General features: G+C 39.3%; 1 protein-coding gene across 1 annotated transcript; it reads right to left on the bottom strand.

Annotated features, from left to right (window-relative positions):
* Nucleotides 1-2,804: 2,804 nt before the first annotated feature.
* LOC117454212 (calcium-binding protein 2-like) lies at nt 2,805-12,744 on the bottom strand. The gene is made up of 7 exons (XM_034093357.1): nt 12,661-12,744; nt 11,774-12,034; nt 4,965-4,995; nt 4,748-4,882; nt 4,385-4,494; nt 3,267-3,414; nt 2,805-3,172 (listed from the first exon to the last, which is right to left on the bottom strand). The coding sequence occupies exons 1-7, from the start codon at nt 12,742-12,744 to the stop codon at nt 3,147-3,149; spliced, it is 795 nt and encodes a 264-aa protein (XP_033949248.1). The 3' UTR covers nt 2,805-3,146.
* Nucleotides 12,745-15,994: the final 3,250 nt, after the last annotated feature.

The raw sequence follows: 15,994 nt of genomic DNA on the forward strand, positions 1-15,994 counted from the left end.
TATTGAAATCTTGAAAAGGGATGTCCAAAATAGCAATTATATACAGTTTTTAATTAACTAATTAATTTGTAGAGAATAACGAGTAATGTATATACTTTATAGCGATCTGCAGATAAATATTTAGTCTTCTCAAGCACCAACAATCATTACATTACATTACATTGCATTTAGCTGACGCTTTTATCCAAAGCGACTTACAATAAGTGCGTTCGACCAACAAAATACAAGCTTGAAGAAAACAGAATCATAAAGTACATCAGGCTTCATAGAGCCAAACATTTCAAGTGCTACTCAACTGGCTTTAGATAAGCCAGTCCTCCAATCAAATATCTCTCCTAATTGTTGGCACTTGACAATCACCTTCCCTGAATTTTACTCAGGTGTAACTAAAGTCTGCTTTAAGGGTTGTTTATATTTCACATCATTAATCAGAATCTGTAAAGTAACTAAAATAAATGTAGTGGAGTAAAAATACCAGGTTAACCTTAAAGAAAGCCCTCATACTGACGCTGTGTACAAGAAGGGATGAACAGACTCTATTTTCTGAGGAAGCTGAGATCCTTCCACGTGTGCAGCAAGATGCTGGAGATCTTCTAGTCTGTTGTGGCCAGTGCACTCTTCTTTGCTGCGGTCTGCTGGGGGGGGCAGCATCAGAGCCGGTGACATCAGCAGGATCAATAAACTGATCAGGAAAGCTGGGTCTGTCATCGGCATCAAGCTGGACCCCTTTGAAGCTGTGGTGGAGAGGAGGACACTGAACAGGCTGTTGTCCATGATGGATAACCCACCCATCCTCTCCACCTCCAGCTGGACAGTCAACGGAGCTCCTTCTCCAACAGACTGCTGCAGCTCCGCTGTCACAAGGACCGATACAGGAACACATTCCTGCCCACTGCAATAACTCTGTACAATAAATCACCTCTGGCTGGAAGAGAACTCTCTGCTCCATAGTTTCTCTAATACAACATCGCTGTACATTTTACACATATATAATCTGTTCAATATTTGATATTCCATATTCCATTGTCATATATTTTTGAATATGTATATTTGCATATATAATATCTACATGTATATTTTTTATTTCAACACGTAGCCTATATTTTCTATTTTCTTTTTTTTCTATTCTTGTTTATTTGGGATCAATAAAGTACCATCTTATCTTATCTTATTTTATCTTACATCCGGACTAAAACCACCAGACTCAGGGACAGTTTCATCCCACAGGCCATAAGACTATTAAACACCTGAACTTTGAAATAACATCCATAGCATTAATCTGGCTGCTACTTAGAAATGATTTGTTTAATATATCATATTCCAATCCCTTGTATAGACTCTTATTGCACTATTTCACTTTTTACTATTTTACTAATTTTCTTTTTGTATTGACTTGCACTATTTTTTCTGTGTATCCGTTTTATTGTGTTGCACTGTTGGAGGAGCCTGTGACCTAAGGGGGGGGGGGGGGTAGGAGACGTTCGATTCCTGTTTTGAATAGTGTGCCGTGATGGGTTTCATTCCATTTCAAAATGCTGTTTGTCGCTCAGCGTACACTTCGCGCACTGCCACTCCAACATCCAATCACAGAGGTTGAGGACAAATCACGGGGTTTGTCAAGCAAAGCACATGGTGGAGTCCCAAACGATAGCTGAGGATTCTGGGTAGTGTAGTGTCTTCGGCCATCCTAAAACAAATCTTTGTTTCTCCGAATCGAAGGGGAAAATTACAAAAGCATTGTACACAATTTAAACCAATCAATGTTGTGTAATCAACAAGGATAATCTGGTGTTTTTGAGTTGATGAGTAGTGCAGATAGCACTGTAAAATTAATCGACAGTAAGGGGAATACTTACTTCCGGTTGTAAAATCCTCCGTTATCCAATGGGAATGGATGCTCACATTGCTCTCCGTAATACAATAAAGGGGACATGATCAAATAGGAATATAATGTTCTTTTAAAAAACGTTAACTAAAGGGAACAAACTATTGGACACAGCTGAAGCTCTGGCCTTCCTTAAAAACTAACTAATTTAATAAAAATCCCAGTTGTATTACACACAATGCACTGTGTTTTGAGAACAAAAAATCGTAAATAATGCACCATAATACATTCTGACGAAAAATAAAAATTATTATGAATACAAATAAAATAAAAGAAGCCTCCCGCGAGTTACTACAAGCTATAAAGTATATTTTAAAAACGTTTTATAGAATAAAAGCTCCCTGAAGGACGTTGTAGAAATGCGTGTGTGCACCACGACAAAGGAGCCTCATTCACTTTACATTGGGCTTGTTTGCGTAGTGCCGACACGTAAATGTAACAAAGTTCGTGTGAGTCCACCACGCATTGTGGTGTTAAGGAGTCGTGGTGGAGTCACGCATTCTGGTGAGATCAGGTTGCGTTAGCAGTTATTTTGTGTTTTTCATTTAAATGTGATTGTTTTGTCCTCTTTTCTGGTTAATTAAAGCAAGGTTGTTGTTATTCCGAGTGCTGGCACAATGAGAATGATCTGCATGCTATGAGATATTAAAGGTGCACATTCGGCTTAATTCTTTCCTACACTTTATGTTGACCTCAGCACATGCAGTGCAATTTCTTGTTGAATACCCTTTTAAACAATGCCCCCCTTGCCGAGTCACCATTAATTTAAACATTTTACGTAATTGACACTGTACACGCAGTCCATGTTTAAAGCTCCATATTAATAGACTGGTTATTTCATGATGTGATTGTATGCCACATCCTTCATTTTTACCTTGTCGAAATAATTTGCCATAAACTTCATGTACATTCCTTTATTTTAAAAATGATTTTTCCATTTTACCAAACACTTTTTTTGTACACTTAAAGCTCAAACATTGATATATATAAAAACAGCTAAAAAACACAGAGTCATAAATGTTGTCTAAGAAGCGCTTGATATGTTTTACGCTATTAAAGTGCTTTATCTTTGTATTGCACCTCGTGTTCAGAAGTGGATAGTCATATGATTTCTACTCTGGATACTATTCGTGCAGTCAAAGCCTTTTTGTATTCTTATTTGTTTAATACAAAAATACAATTTTATGTCTGCAGTCTTACAAGCAGATGCAGCAGTTGCACAATGTCTGGCTGTACATTGTGTGACATGTGGGCATTCTGCTCAGCGGGACATCATTCGCACAAACTCTGAAAGAATAAGAGAAAGGGGTGAGTGGGATAAAGATTAGCATTAATGTAGTTGCCATAAATATCCCACAAATGCAAAAATAAAGTATTTTACCCTCAAAGTCCACCAGGCCGTCTCCGTTGAGGTCGGCGTCACGGAGGATCTCGTTGATCTCTCTGTTTGTCACTTGTTCTCCCATCAGCTTCTTCATAGCTTCACGGAGCTCATTCAAACTGATCTGACCGTCACCATTAGAGTCAAACTGGACACAGAGAGATAGATTCTTTCACACACAGTGACTTCACGAGCTACCCACAATGCAACACGCGCCATATATATATATATATATATAAATACGCCATTTTCCTGGAAGTGCTAATATCCTGGAAGTGCAAATATAAACAGCTAGCTAACGTAGCCAGGCAGAGCGCACTAGGTTTTTTTTCTGAATTAACGACCGAAGAAATCGCTGCATGTCTTCGGATTAGATCTCTGGACTTGAGGGGTGTGCTCTAGGTCGTTACCAGTGTAAACTAGAGCTGTGTGGGTTGTCGGATTGCCCTTACAGACTGCCTGCAGATGTATGGAAAAACGACAGTGGCCTTCGTCGATTTTGGCTGCATCTACGTCTAATTTCTGGAAACACCAGGTGAATACCCCACTTGTCACAATAATATTATCATGCCATTGCATATATGTGGTATTTTAGAGTTGACTAGATATTGATTAAGGCAATAGACTATGATATTCAGTACAGGAAGTTTAGCAACACCTAGATGGTGTACGGCTGCTTGCACCTCGCGTAAAACGGCGGATACCGGAAGTACGGTGTCGCCCTCGGCCCAATACCTGTATGTGTGTGTGTGAAAGAATGCTAAGGATGACTCCTGAATATCTTCAATTTATAGTATCAAACTGAATAGATTGGGAAATACACTAGTTTGCTTTAGTTGCCTGCAACTATGCCCACTAGACCCGCTTTGGGGGGATGCTACAGTATATGCACAATTTATCAAGATAACTTTTTCAAAGAACATAAACTGTAATTTGTTATACCCCTGTTAAAAGCCAGAACAATATCTCCCAACCTGTTCCAATATAAAGGTTGTCCAGAAGACGTTTTGGCTTATCATAGGCACAGGTAGTAATCCCGCTAATAATAGCTTTATCTCATCACTTTTTGCAGTTGAATGTCTGTAGATTAACAACTTTAAGTAACAGTATATCTTGACCTCTTTGAATGCATCACGTAGTTCCTTGATTCCGATCATGTCTGCTGTCTCTGCCAGCATCTTGGGTCCCATCAGCTCCACAAAGTCCTCGAAGTCCACCTTACCTCCACCTGCAACACACAGGCGCCACATCATCCTCTGCTATCTATTCTGACCATCGACTCTCATAGTCATGTGTCTCTAATAAATTACAACAGTATAGAGAGCATGAGAAATGATTGGTAATCAATTGCATTAACATCCCCCCAACACGTTATCATTAATTGATTAGGGAATTGAACAAGAATTGGATCGATGAGAGATATGAATAATGGATCAGTATTAATTAAATCTTGTGAATTCCCTTTTCATAGTACTACTCACAAATCTGCTGACTCAGTTCGATGAGCTCCATCTCTGTCGGCATGTATCCCATCGTCCTCATACACTCCCCCAGGTCATTGTGACTGATGTAGCCTTTTTTGTTCCTATCAAACTCCACAAAGGCCTCGCGGAGTTCTGATAAAAAAAGAAAGAAAGATGTTTATTATATAATGTAGAGCAGAATCACACTGAGGTTTGCTGCAGAGAAATCACTCACCGTCAATCTCCTCTGGTCTCAGCTCTCTGTCCTGCAGGAGGAAGAAAGACGTTAGCGTCTCACCTCATTCTGTTCATGAAGAAAGTACTTTATACATTTATTTGGCATAATAAACAAATATAAACACAGGCGGATTCAAACACCCAGACAACCACTTGAGAGGAAAGATACACAAACAGCTGAAAATGAAATAAATGATTCATGGAATTTGAAATGTGATAAACTGTCCATTTGCTATAAATCTAAGCCCATGAATTATAGTCAGGATTTTATACCTCAACGTAATTTACAAATGTAGTCATTTATGTTATGTGCTTTAGTTGCTCAGTAATCTGCATTGAATATACAAAACCAGTGCATATCCAAATGAAAAACAAACTCTTAATCTATATGGTTTAGGCATTATTATATATATGACAACAATTCATGATTGTTTTTGGAAGTTGACCGGAAAACAAACATCTGGAGATCATGAGATGTAGGAGGTTAAATTGTACCTTTGACACATTTCCGCTGTTAGGACTTGTATAAGTAGACATATAGATCCTCTCTTGCACATAGCACTCAAGCTCACAAAAGCCCTGTATATATCGAGAACATAAGGCTTAGGGCTTTGGATGAAAAACAATATGGGGCATATACAACTATGACTTAATTTCCCTTGCTTTGGATTCCTTCTGCCTCATTTCTTAGTGCAACACATTACATGTATCAATATGAGTATGGTCTTCACAATGGGTCACCAAAAAAAACTTTAGTAAAATCCATATTCATACAAAAAGAAAAGATAGGAGAAATCCCATAATACTAAAATTGTTGCACTCTTCCTTTTATCTTGGGGTTTGTTTTTCCAGTTGCTTTCTCTCTATGCTAGATGGAAAAACAGAGTTTATCATTTGGACAGTTATTTTGGAAATGTAGCAGCAAGGTTTAGTGTAAATGAGTTCCCCTACTGTAGACTTAACATCTAATAATTGTTTCCGTTGCTGTGACAATACTACCAACATTTGCAAAGTGTGCAAAAATATCAGTTAGTTTGTGCTAATTCAATTTAAAACAGTAAAAGGTTAAATGTCCTTTTAGTAGTCCAACCTAGATGAATCCATAATTTGAATCAAGGTAATGGTCCATTTATTTTGGCAATAATGACGAAGTATCTCCTTAGTGCATGCATAAATGTCTGGTTGTCTGCCAGAAGCCATAACATATAAGTCATAAATGTACTTTTTACCCAGTTTTAAGACATTATCTTTATGATACATCAGATATATACCATATATAACCATATTCGAACCGCATGTGTGTTTGACTATTTGAAGTTTAAAGAGAAACAAGTTGCCTTTGTGTCCACTTAATAGCATCAGAGAAACACACATTTTCAACATGAAAGCACTTTATTTAGTGTTTTTACTGGTTATATTTCCCTGGTCTCTTTGTTTTGGATTAGAGGACACCTTTGCAAACTATTCAGCCGATTCAAAACTTAGATCGATAAAGAAATCCTAATCGAGAGAAGCTGACTCAAATGATGGCTTTAGTGGTGAAGACTCCCACGATCCCACTACTTTATGTACCACCAACCGTCTTTTGTTTGATTGAGAGGCCCTTACTGGACGGAAATGATATATTGTGCATTAGACATATATTTATTTAGGAAAATCAAATGAATTGTTGTCACTCTACAAAAATGGGCCTTTTGGGGGTAAGAACAGTACAGGAGCCACCTCAAGGTTCTTTATCATTTCAGTTTATGTTGTGTGCCTTGTATTACAAATTAGAACAAGCAAATTGCCATGCGGTCAACCAGAAGTGTTATGGGGCAGATGCACACTTTGCGGGGTTTGAAATGCAGCCTTCACCCCCTCTTCATCCTTTGCTTCATTACATTTGAGAGTAAGCTGCACACAGCCGGTCAATACGTTTCCATGGAAGTGAACGATCGACCCTCTAAGTTGGCAGGCCCGTCTGACCCACAGCAGTGATGGGATGACACAGCAGGGTTAACCACGATGAGAGGATGGAAATGAACCAACACGAGCGGAAAGAAGTGGCACGGGGGGGGGGATTCTGTGAGGACAACAGTGTGCACACGTTGCTTTGTTACATACGAATGTCTGTGAAAAGCCCTGTTTAAGGAAGATGCAGGCCGGCCCCACGGTGTTGTGCGATCTGTTGCAGAAGGGATCTTTGTACGGATTATCCTCCACATCCTCATCCTCCTCTTCCTCCAAGCCCACTCCCCCAACTTTACCCATGAGGGGCCCATCCATTCCCCCCTTTGGAGGCACACAAGCTGTTATTCGACCTTAAAAACACTGTTTCACATACAACATAATCATTTCAAGGAGAAAGACCCACTGTTGTCACGCACAGTAAATCTAGATTACATAAACTGCTTATTATCTAAAGGAAACCCTCTCACATCCGCGGCTATTTTTGCTGTGAAAAGCTGTTCCGATCTGCACATCTGCTTTATCTGTTTGTCCTGTTGACACTTTCTGAGATAGATCTGCCGTCTGGTCTAATGAGTGACATCTTGTCTCAGTACTGCAGCATTAAGAACTTAATCAGTGTTTATATTGGCTGTACATTTACCTTTACCTAATGGATATCTTTGTAAGCATTTTTCTCGCAACCTCCATCACATGTTAAGCAGTGCAGGAATTTCAACAAATATTTTTCACTGTTTAAAAAATGTGGTCTTTTGACCTATACTGTGTTTTGCTTTTGCCCCAAATAACAAGAATGAACTTAGTTCCTCAGAGTTGTTGAGAGGTTTTTAGTCAATCTCATAACTTAATTTACAAAGGTGCTTAATAGTAAAAGCGTACATTAGTAAGAGACAAAGTGCCCTTACCTTTTTAATTTTGTCTTCTCGTTTGGTGCAGTTTCCCATTACCCAACCTGGATCAAATGTTCCCTCCTCTCTCACTTCTCACTGATTTGATGAGTTTATTTCTTCTTTCTCTGCTCTCGTCTCTTTGGACTCCTCAGAGATCCAGCTCTTGTTTGACCTCTGGTGAACACTTCTCTGGGTTTCCCATGTTGGTTATGAATCTGATACCACAGTGATGAAGAAATAACGGGGACTTGTCTCCACCCATCTCTAAACAATCTGAAGTGAACCGATGTCACCAAAGAAAAGAAAAAACGAACCCAGCGTCACTGAGCTCTCTACTGACAGCGGCTCACTTGTGTTACTCCGCGCAGCATCTCTTCACACTGATCAGCGCTTTAATCTCCTCTCGCTGTCTTTATTTTTCAGTTGCCCCCCTCCCCTCTCTCCCTTGCTCTCTCGCCAGCTTTCAAATTACTTCATCTACAGTGTGAGGAGTTTCAGGGGGAGAATTAAGAGGAAGTAAATGGAGAGGGATTATTTCGTTCCATTTGAGATTAAAGAAGATAATGATGAAAAGAGAAAAGGGAACAGATACAGCAAAGAGACAGAACATGAGAAACTGAAAAAAGAGTATGGGGTTGAGTAAAAGCTACCAAAGCTGAAGCTGGACTTCTTCATTGATTGAAAGAAGTTTTTTAACCTTTTAAGTGAAAGCAAAAACATATTATCAAGATTTCTTAAATAGAATTGAATAAATAAGATAAAATACATATCATATTCAATATCAATACCACAAGATGTTTACGGCTATATACAGTATATTTAAAAACTAGAAAATAGGGGATTTATTATCTTTGTTATTTTTGATTAATTGAGCACTCACATACTTAAAATGTAATGTCAAAGTTTAAAAAAGGTATTTTTTAAATTCCTAAACAGCTGTGATCTTTAAGTGTTTTCCATGAAGAATTAGAACTTCAAATCACGCTCAACTTTTAAACCCAAAGCGCTGTAAAGCCTCAGCGTATGACAGCTTATGGGTCGCAGTGTCTCTCACATTGGGCAGAATGCAGCTGCTGAAAGTCGAAGTGTTTTTAGCTCTTCCTGATCTCTTACATGCACTCCCAAATCGAGTCGTGCCAAGTTGTGGAAAATAAGAACAGCTACATTAAAATCACACGTTGAGGTCATTGCATGGGCTAAGTGGTCAGACGAGCTCGAAAAGCATCTGTCTGAAAATCTCTCAAAGCTGATCGTGTGTGTGTGTGTGTGTGTGTGTGTGTGTGTGTGTGTGTGTGTGTGTGTGTGTGTGTGTGTGTGTGTGTGTGTGTGTGTGTGTGTGTGTGTGTGTGTGTGTGTGTGTGTGTGTGTGTGTGTGTGTGTGTGTGTGTGTGTGTGTGTGTGTGTGTGCGTGTGTGTGTGTGTGTGTGTGTGTGTGTGTGTGTGGTCTGAAGGCCTGGAGGTCTCGTCCTGCAGGGTTCAGGACACTCTGCACACTCTGATGTGTTTTCAACGTACTCTCTGAAGGAGATTTTAGTCAAGCACACACATTATTTAAAAATTGATATGTTTCGTCACAGATGAAAGGATGTGTGGTCTGAATGGATTTAAATGGATTTGTCAATAAATGTTTTTGGATTAAGAGTCTTTAGAATGAAACATAATAGCTGCATCTATTTCTGTTTGCTAAATATTTAGTTTAAATCATCAGCTGTCACCACTAGAGATCCCTTTAGGACAGTCAGGTCTCTAAGCTGAGTTTTATCTGACAGCTGCTGCAGTGAAAAGTCAGTAATAATACCAACTCTTTTTTTAACATAACCTCGCAGTAAATGCAGCTTAAGAGTAATGACTACTGTTAATAAAAACCTTTCCCGGAAAAGGTTCTTAAGTGGAAACGGATCATTTGGATTGAAAAAACTATAATTGTGAATTATATGGTTGGAAAACGGGTATTTTTCAAATAATCTGATCCTTATGTTAGAGATCAAAAGGACAATTCTCAGAGCCTGTTGCGTTCTGTGTCTTGTGCTGCGTACAAGCCGCAGAGTATTAATGTCTAATATAAAAGTGTTTATATGAATTTCGACTGTGACTTTCGAAGTGTATAAGGGCTAAACAATATGGACTAGTGCAATATGCAAACCCAGGAGGCGCAATACATTTGAGAGTGGACAATTTATGTGTCTAAATAATGTTCAGAATTGAGTGTTTTTGGGCTGCAGAGATGTCTCGGCCTGCAAATCATACTTTACTGACTTTTCAGATTTTCTTGCAAAAGATTATTAATATTGACAACATTATTATTTTTAATATACTTTTCAATGAAAATAAAAAGAATGATGCAAAATTGATCACCCCTCTCCAATATTGTAACTTCTAAAGCCATTTCCACTTCAGTCAGTATAAGTGCAATTACATTATTTTTACAAATCGTTCAGCCGTAATTATTTAAATTATTAACCAGTCTTTTACTGTGAGTTTTAGTCCAACTCCAAACTAAAGTACTTCATTAACCATCAATCGATCTGATCATATCCTTGAAAGAACAGCTATTTATGACTGACTGTATTTATATGAGTTCAATTAGTTCATCTAACTACACAAAACAACTTTAATCAACCAAAGTAAATGTGTCTCTCAGTGAGTTACTTCTTGATTTAACAAACTGACACGACTTGCTCAATAACCTGAGACTCCACCAATGCCATTAAGCCTGATTCATTACTATTCTCACTAACTGATGGTTCCAGTTAATCACGCATTGAGATAGTCAGTGTGTGTTTGTGACTGTGTGTGTGTTTGAATGCATGCAACCTAACACACACACAAGCTTATTTGCTTATTTATGTTACCTGGTTTGTCTTTTGCGACACACACCTTTGTTCCACAAACCATGACGTGTGTGTCTGAGATATGCAGTACTCAGGTAATTTGACTCTGTCCTTTCTTCTGTGTGTGTGTGTGTGTGTGTGTGTGTGTGTGTGTGTGTGTGTGTGTGTGTGTGTGTGTGTGTGTGTGTGTGTGTGTGTGTGTGTGTGTGTGTGTGTGTGTGTGTGTGTGTGTGTGTGTGGTCTGAAGGCCTGGAGGTCTCGTCCTGCAGGGTTCAGAGTGAGGGGCCCAGAGACACTGAGACGAGGAGAATATAAATTGCTTCTTCTCTTCAGACGTTGCCAACTGTCTCCTCTCTCCCACTCACTCAGCTTGTCTCTCTAATTTTGGCTCACTTGCATCACCACTGACATCACGTTTTATTCCTTCTTTTTATATCGATTTCCTGTTTCTAAACTCAGCCACACTCATCATCATCCACTTCAGAGTTTGCTGACATGATCAGGTGGATTCATGGAGTGACTCAGAAGCTTAGATCAGGCACAGAGAGCAAGATGAGGCTTTTAACTTGGGTTTAATCCCTTCTTGATTTTATTTTCATACACACACAGACAAACCCACCACTTTCTCACACCATGATCCTACATTTCTGAACGTGGGGTGACAGATGCTATTACAGCGTGGCCTTTCCTGCAGTGTCGTGTGTCGCTGCTTACAATGTGAGTGAAGGGATGTGATACTGAGATAGGGTGTTCATCAGATCCCTGGCTGACTATGGCCGTATCTGTTACGGATTACTCTTTCATAATGTTTCCCAAAGCAAAACGAGTTTAAATCCCATGCACACGCCATGTCCATCCTTAGCTTTAGCCCTCTGGCTTTTCTGACCCCCTCCATTTCCAGAGGGATTTAGAGTTAAACGAGAAGGCAAATAGTTAATGTTGGTGTCACAGCTTTTTGCTCTTTTGCCATGTCAGATCAAAGAGGTCAGCGGTGTGACTTAAGACTGCTATTTACAAAAACGGAACCACAGCTAGGGTATACATTTGAATTGATGCTTTACATGAAACACACACATGCTCACAAACAGGTGAACTGATGAGTCACACACACACTGACGGCAGGCGATGGCTCCTACCTGCCCGAACACAGAGTCCACGATGGGCAGCAGGTCCACAGGCTCCCCCTCCTCCTCTCTCTCCCCCCCCCGGCCCTGTGGCCCCTCCATCAGCTCGTCCAGCTCCTCGTCTTGCGTCTCGCTGTCCTCAGCAACCGCCACGGTGGGGAAGCTAGTTTTCTGGTGGCGAGGAGGTGGAGCCGTCTGAATGTCTCCAGCCGCACCTGCCGTGCTTGATCGCCTCTTCTGCTTCTCCATTTTCTTCTTGATGGAGGCCTGCACCTGAGGGGAGAGCATACATCTGTGTCCTAACTCACAAACGTCATGTTTACATCATTACTGATGCACTCGCATTTACATATTTGTAGTGTGCATAGATGTAAAATATAGTGAGATATAGAAGTTCCAATCTCTTGATACAAACACTTAATTTGTCCTATTGTCTTTTATTGTAAAGCACTTTGCATTAGAAATTAAATATATAAATAAACTTTGCTTTAATAACCTAGGAAATTGCAAAAAAACAACAACGCTGCACTGTTTTTCTATCAGGTTCAAACCAACATGCGTACCTTTCAATAAATGCTCTTTGAAATAATTAAATTACGTTTGATAGGGTCAGACACGGGAGAATTTTCTCCAACAAAAATAGAGCTTTGTGTTTTGGACTAGAAAACAGTTATTTATCAGTTACATCAATTACACTTCAATATGTTTAAGTTACCATATGTTGGAGATTGAGTTTAGAAGGAAGACTATCATAAATGCATGCAAGATTTAGTAAAAGTATATGTATTGTGATGCAGATTTGTACACAGAAAAGCATCACCTCATTTGTTTATAAGATTGCACTTGTAAATACTTTAAAACACACTATTATACACTTCCTAACACCCATATTAACGCACCTGTTTTGCACTCCTCTCGTGCGGCGCGCTCATTCCTGCACCTACTCCTCCGGCGGACGACGACTCACGAATGATCATGAACATCTCGGTGTCACAGGCTCACACACACACTCTCTCTCTACCTCGCTCACCCTCCCCCTCCCTCACACACTCTCTTGCCTCTACCCTGCTCTTCTTTCTTCTGCTCTTGCTTTTGTTTTTTGGTGTTTATCAAATCAAATCAAGTTTTATTTATATAGCACATTTATAAACGATTTTTGGTCGAGCCAAAGTGCTGTACATATAATAATAATAAGTTTATGTACTATAATTCCCAAAAAGGTTTTTTTTTTAAATCCAGCCCTCTTGATAAAAGTGGAGGTATTTTCTTGGTTCCAGGTAATAAAACAAAAACGAGAATAATCTGAAGTGATTTAAGGAAAAATAAATGGTATATGCATCTATGTTCTCCTCTCTGTCCTAGTACTTCCTCCAGTAGTTTCCCTCAGTGCTTCACCACGCTCTTGTGCGTTCAGGTGAGGGCGGTTTTTATCTTCAGGTGATGTCTTGGCTTTGGGATTGAGTTCCTGCCCCTCTGCCCCCCCTCACTATCTCCTGGTCCTTATGGTGACACTCTATACCTCCTGAACTTTACCTCCCTCACGTTATCTACCTGTAATACATCGACCTCTCAGTCTCCTTATCTTTCTGCCCTTCATCACAGGTAAACACTCCCCCTGTTGCCAGGCACTATGTCAATGCCACCCTTCCTGTCATTAGTCGGTATAAAGTTCCTTCATGGAATCTAGCTCTCATTCAGAATCTTGGGTTTTTCTGTCATGTTTTTTCTGTTTTCTTTCCTTCCTCCTTTACTCTCTTTGTTTGTTTCCTTCCATCCTTGCCTGCTTCTTTCTTCACCTCCAACAGTAATCCTTGTTGCTCTACATGCTTTCTCCTCTTCCGCATCTCTCTCAATCTGTCTGCCCTCAATCCCTTGTCATATTTGGAGCCTTTGTCTAACAAATTGGATTTTTGAAGGTGCCCAGGTCAGCTATTCATCAAGTGAAAGAAAGAGATAACAAAAGCAGGGAGGGATGCAACAAACTCTGCGGCTTGGTGATAATAATGATTTTGTGTAACAAACTGCAAAGCATCACCTTGATGTTGTCCTGCATCAATAATCTCATCCAGCAAGCATGGCTGAGCACCCACACAAGCTCACACAGGTGAACATGCTACCTCTGACCTCTATTTTTAGACATGAATGTTCACACAAGCATGTAAGCAAATTATTCTGGTCTCTAAAACAACCGAATAGCTTCAAAGTCTAACACATCTGATTCAACTCAACGCTTCAGCTTTCTATAAAGAAAACGTTCATTTTATTTCCCTCCTTTTCGAGAAAAACAGGGACATTAGTGTTGAAGGGTCCAACTGTTGCCCTTTATTTTAAATCTCCCTCTATCTACTCTTCTCTTCTGCTTTCTCTCTCAAATTCAAATAGCACGACAGATCAGAAACAAACAGCAGTACAGAAAAATATCAACATTGAAAGATGATAATTAATAAATATTCAACTATCATATTCAATATTTATGTTTTATTTGGTATAGGCAGATGCATTGAATGATTGAAAACACTGACAGCTATCAGAGGCAGTCATCATGTTTATGCAAGTTGGCAACATTCATAAAAGTTGCCAACTTTTGGCTAAAGGGTAACTGGATCCAGCAGGATACAAGGAAGCACACATTGAAAACATGACATTGTACGCCAGGATTTGGTAGCTCTTTTTATAGTAGTGATGATCATGTACATGTAGAAGGTTTCAGGATTTTGTGACTTCCACAGAAAATGTGTTTTGTAGAATAGAGTCGTACCATTGCCACTTGATGGCAGCTGCTGGATTGGCAATGATGGTACCTTATTTGCTTTTTGTCCAATATTGTTACGGTCTGATTATAGAAACACTAGGGACTTGATTACAGACTGCTTAACCTGGGCCAGAGGAGAACACCATTTAATTTAGAAACAAGGCAAAATCAGAAGTAAATTATTCTCTTATCATCTCAAAGCAGCTAAGGTTAGCCTGCATGTTTTTGCTTGATATTTTTATTTATTTTATTTCACTGAGAATCCCTAAATTCTTCTCTGAGACTTTTTCATCAAGCTTACCTTTTCTGTCTAAAGTTCAGCGATTATGTTGATGGAAAACTGATCAAGCAAAACTAACACTTTTCATTTTGGATAGATAATCTTGTCAGACACATGGACTGACATTGTGTTGTCAGCGCATATAAAGACTTACAATAAACCAAAACAATATAGATGTTGTGATTTAGAGGATCACAGTAATTGTCCTTATTCATTCTCATTCGTCAGTAGTAACTAATGTTCAGCTACCACGGATGGAAAAAAAAATAATCTCATCATGTCATCAAACAAATCTATTTATTTAAGAAAATGTCTCTCAAATATTTCACATCTCTCACAAAGTAATTAGCGAGATTCTTTTTCCAACTCTACATCTCTTATCACACCCCCACATTACACATCCAACCTGATGGTGTTTATTCTCAACTTGCGGATAACGAATAGCTTGATTTCTCTCCAGTTTCTAATGAGGTTTCCATTAATCACTTGTACCCCGTCGTGCAGGCTCGCTGTCTTTCATCAGGCCCTCTCATCCATTATGGATGGCAGGATGAGGCAAATTCTTGGGCTGAACTCAGAAAAGCTATCCATTACAGAATAAGCTGTGCTGAGTTAAAAATAGTGGTTGTATTTTGGGAACGGATCTGTCATATGAAAGAGCAAAGATGAAGGATGGATGAAAAAGATAAAAAGGGAGATGAGGGATGGAATTAAACACAGACTTTTTAAGAAATTATAGTGTTAAGAAGTTAACTGTGGATAACTTTTTTCATCTCAGACTGCTATTTCACCTTGACCGTCACTGACACTGATCAAAGATAGGGATTAATGACAGAGGGAGTGGCATCAGAGCAGTAATGTATAGTGAAGGCTTGTGTTACTGCATGTTGATCGGCCTGCAATAATATCTAATTACAGATCAGGATAGTTAACGGAGAGAACAAGACATTAGCCCGGCACATATAGTCTTAAGACCTGCACTCTATGGTTAATGTTGAGGCAGATGACGCACGGAGATAAAGCCGACATGGATAAAAAATACTTTTTATTTGCGTCAGACTAATTGTCATTATTTATTTGTTTGTAATAGTAGTCACAGATTACTGCACAATTGGCTCGAGGGATCTCATTAACCTTGCTCAACTGGACATTGAAAAAAACCACTTTGTGCGTATCCGTGACAGGTTAACACAAAGTCAAA

The sequence above is a fragment of the Pseudochaenichthys georgianus genome, chromosome 10 (assembly GCF_902827115.2).
Source record: "Pseudochaenichthys georgianus chromosome 10, fPseGeo1.2, whole genome shotgun sequence".
NCBI classification, from domain to species: domain Eukaryota; kingdom Metazoa; phylum Chordata; class Actinopteri; order Perciformes; family Channichthyidae; genus Pseudochaenichthys; species Pseudochaenichthys georgianus.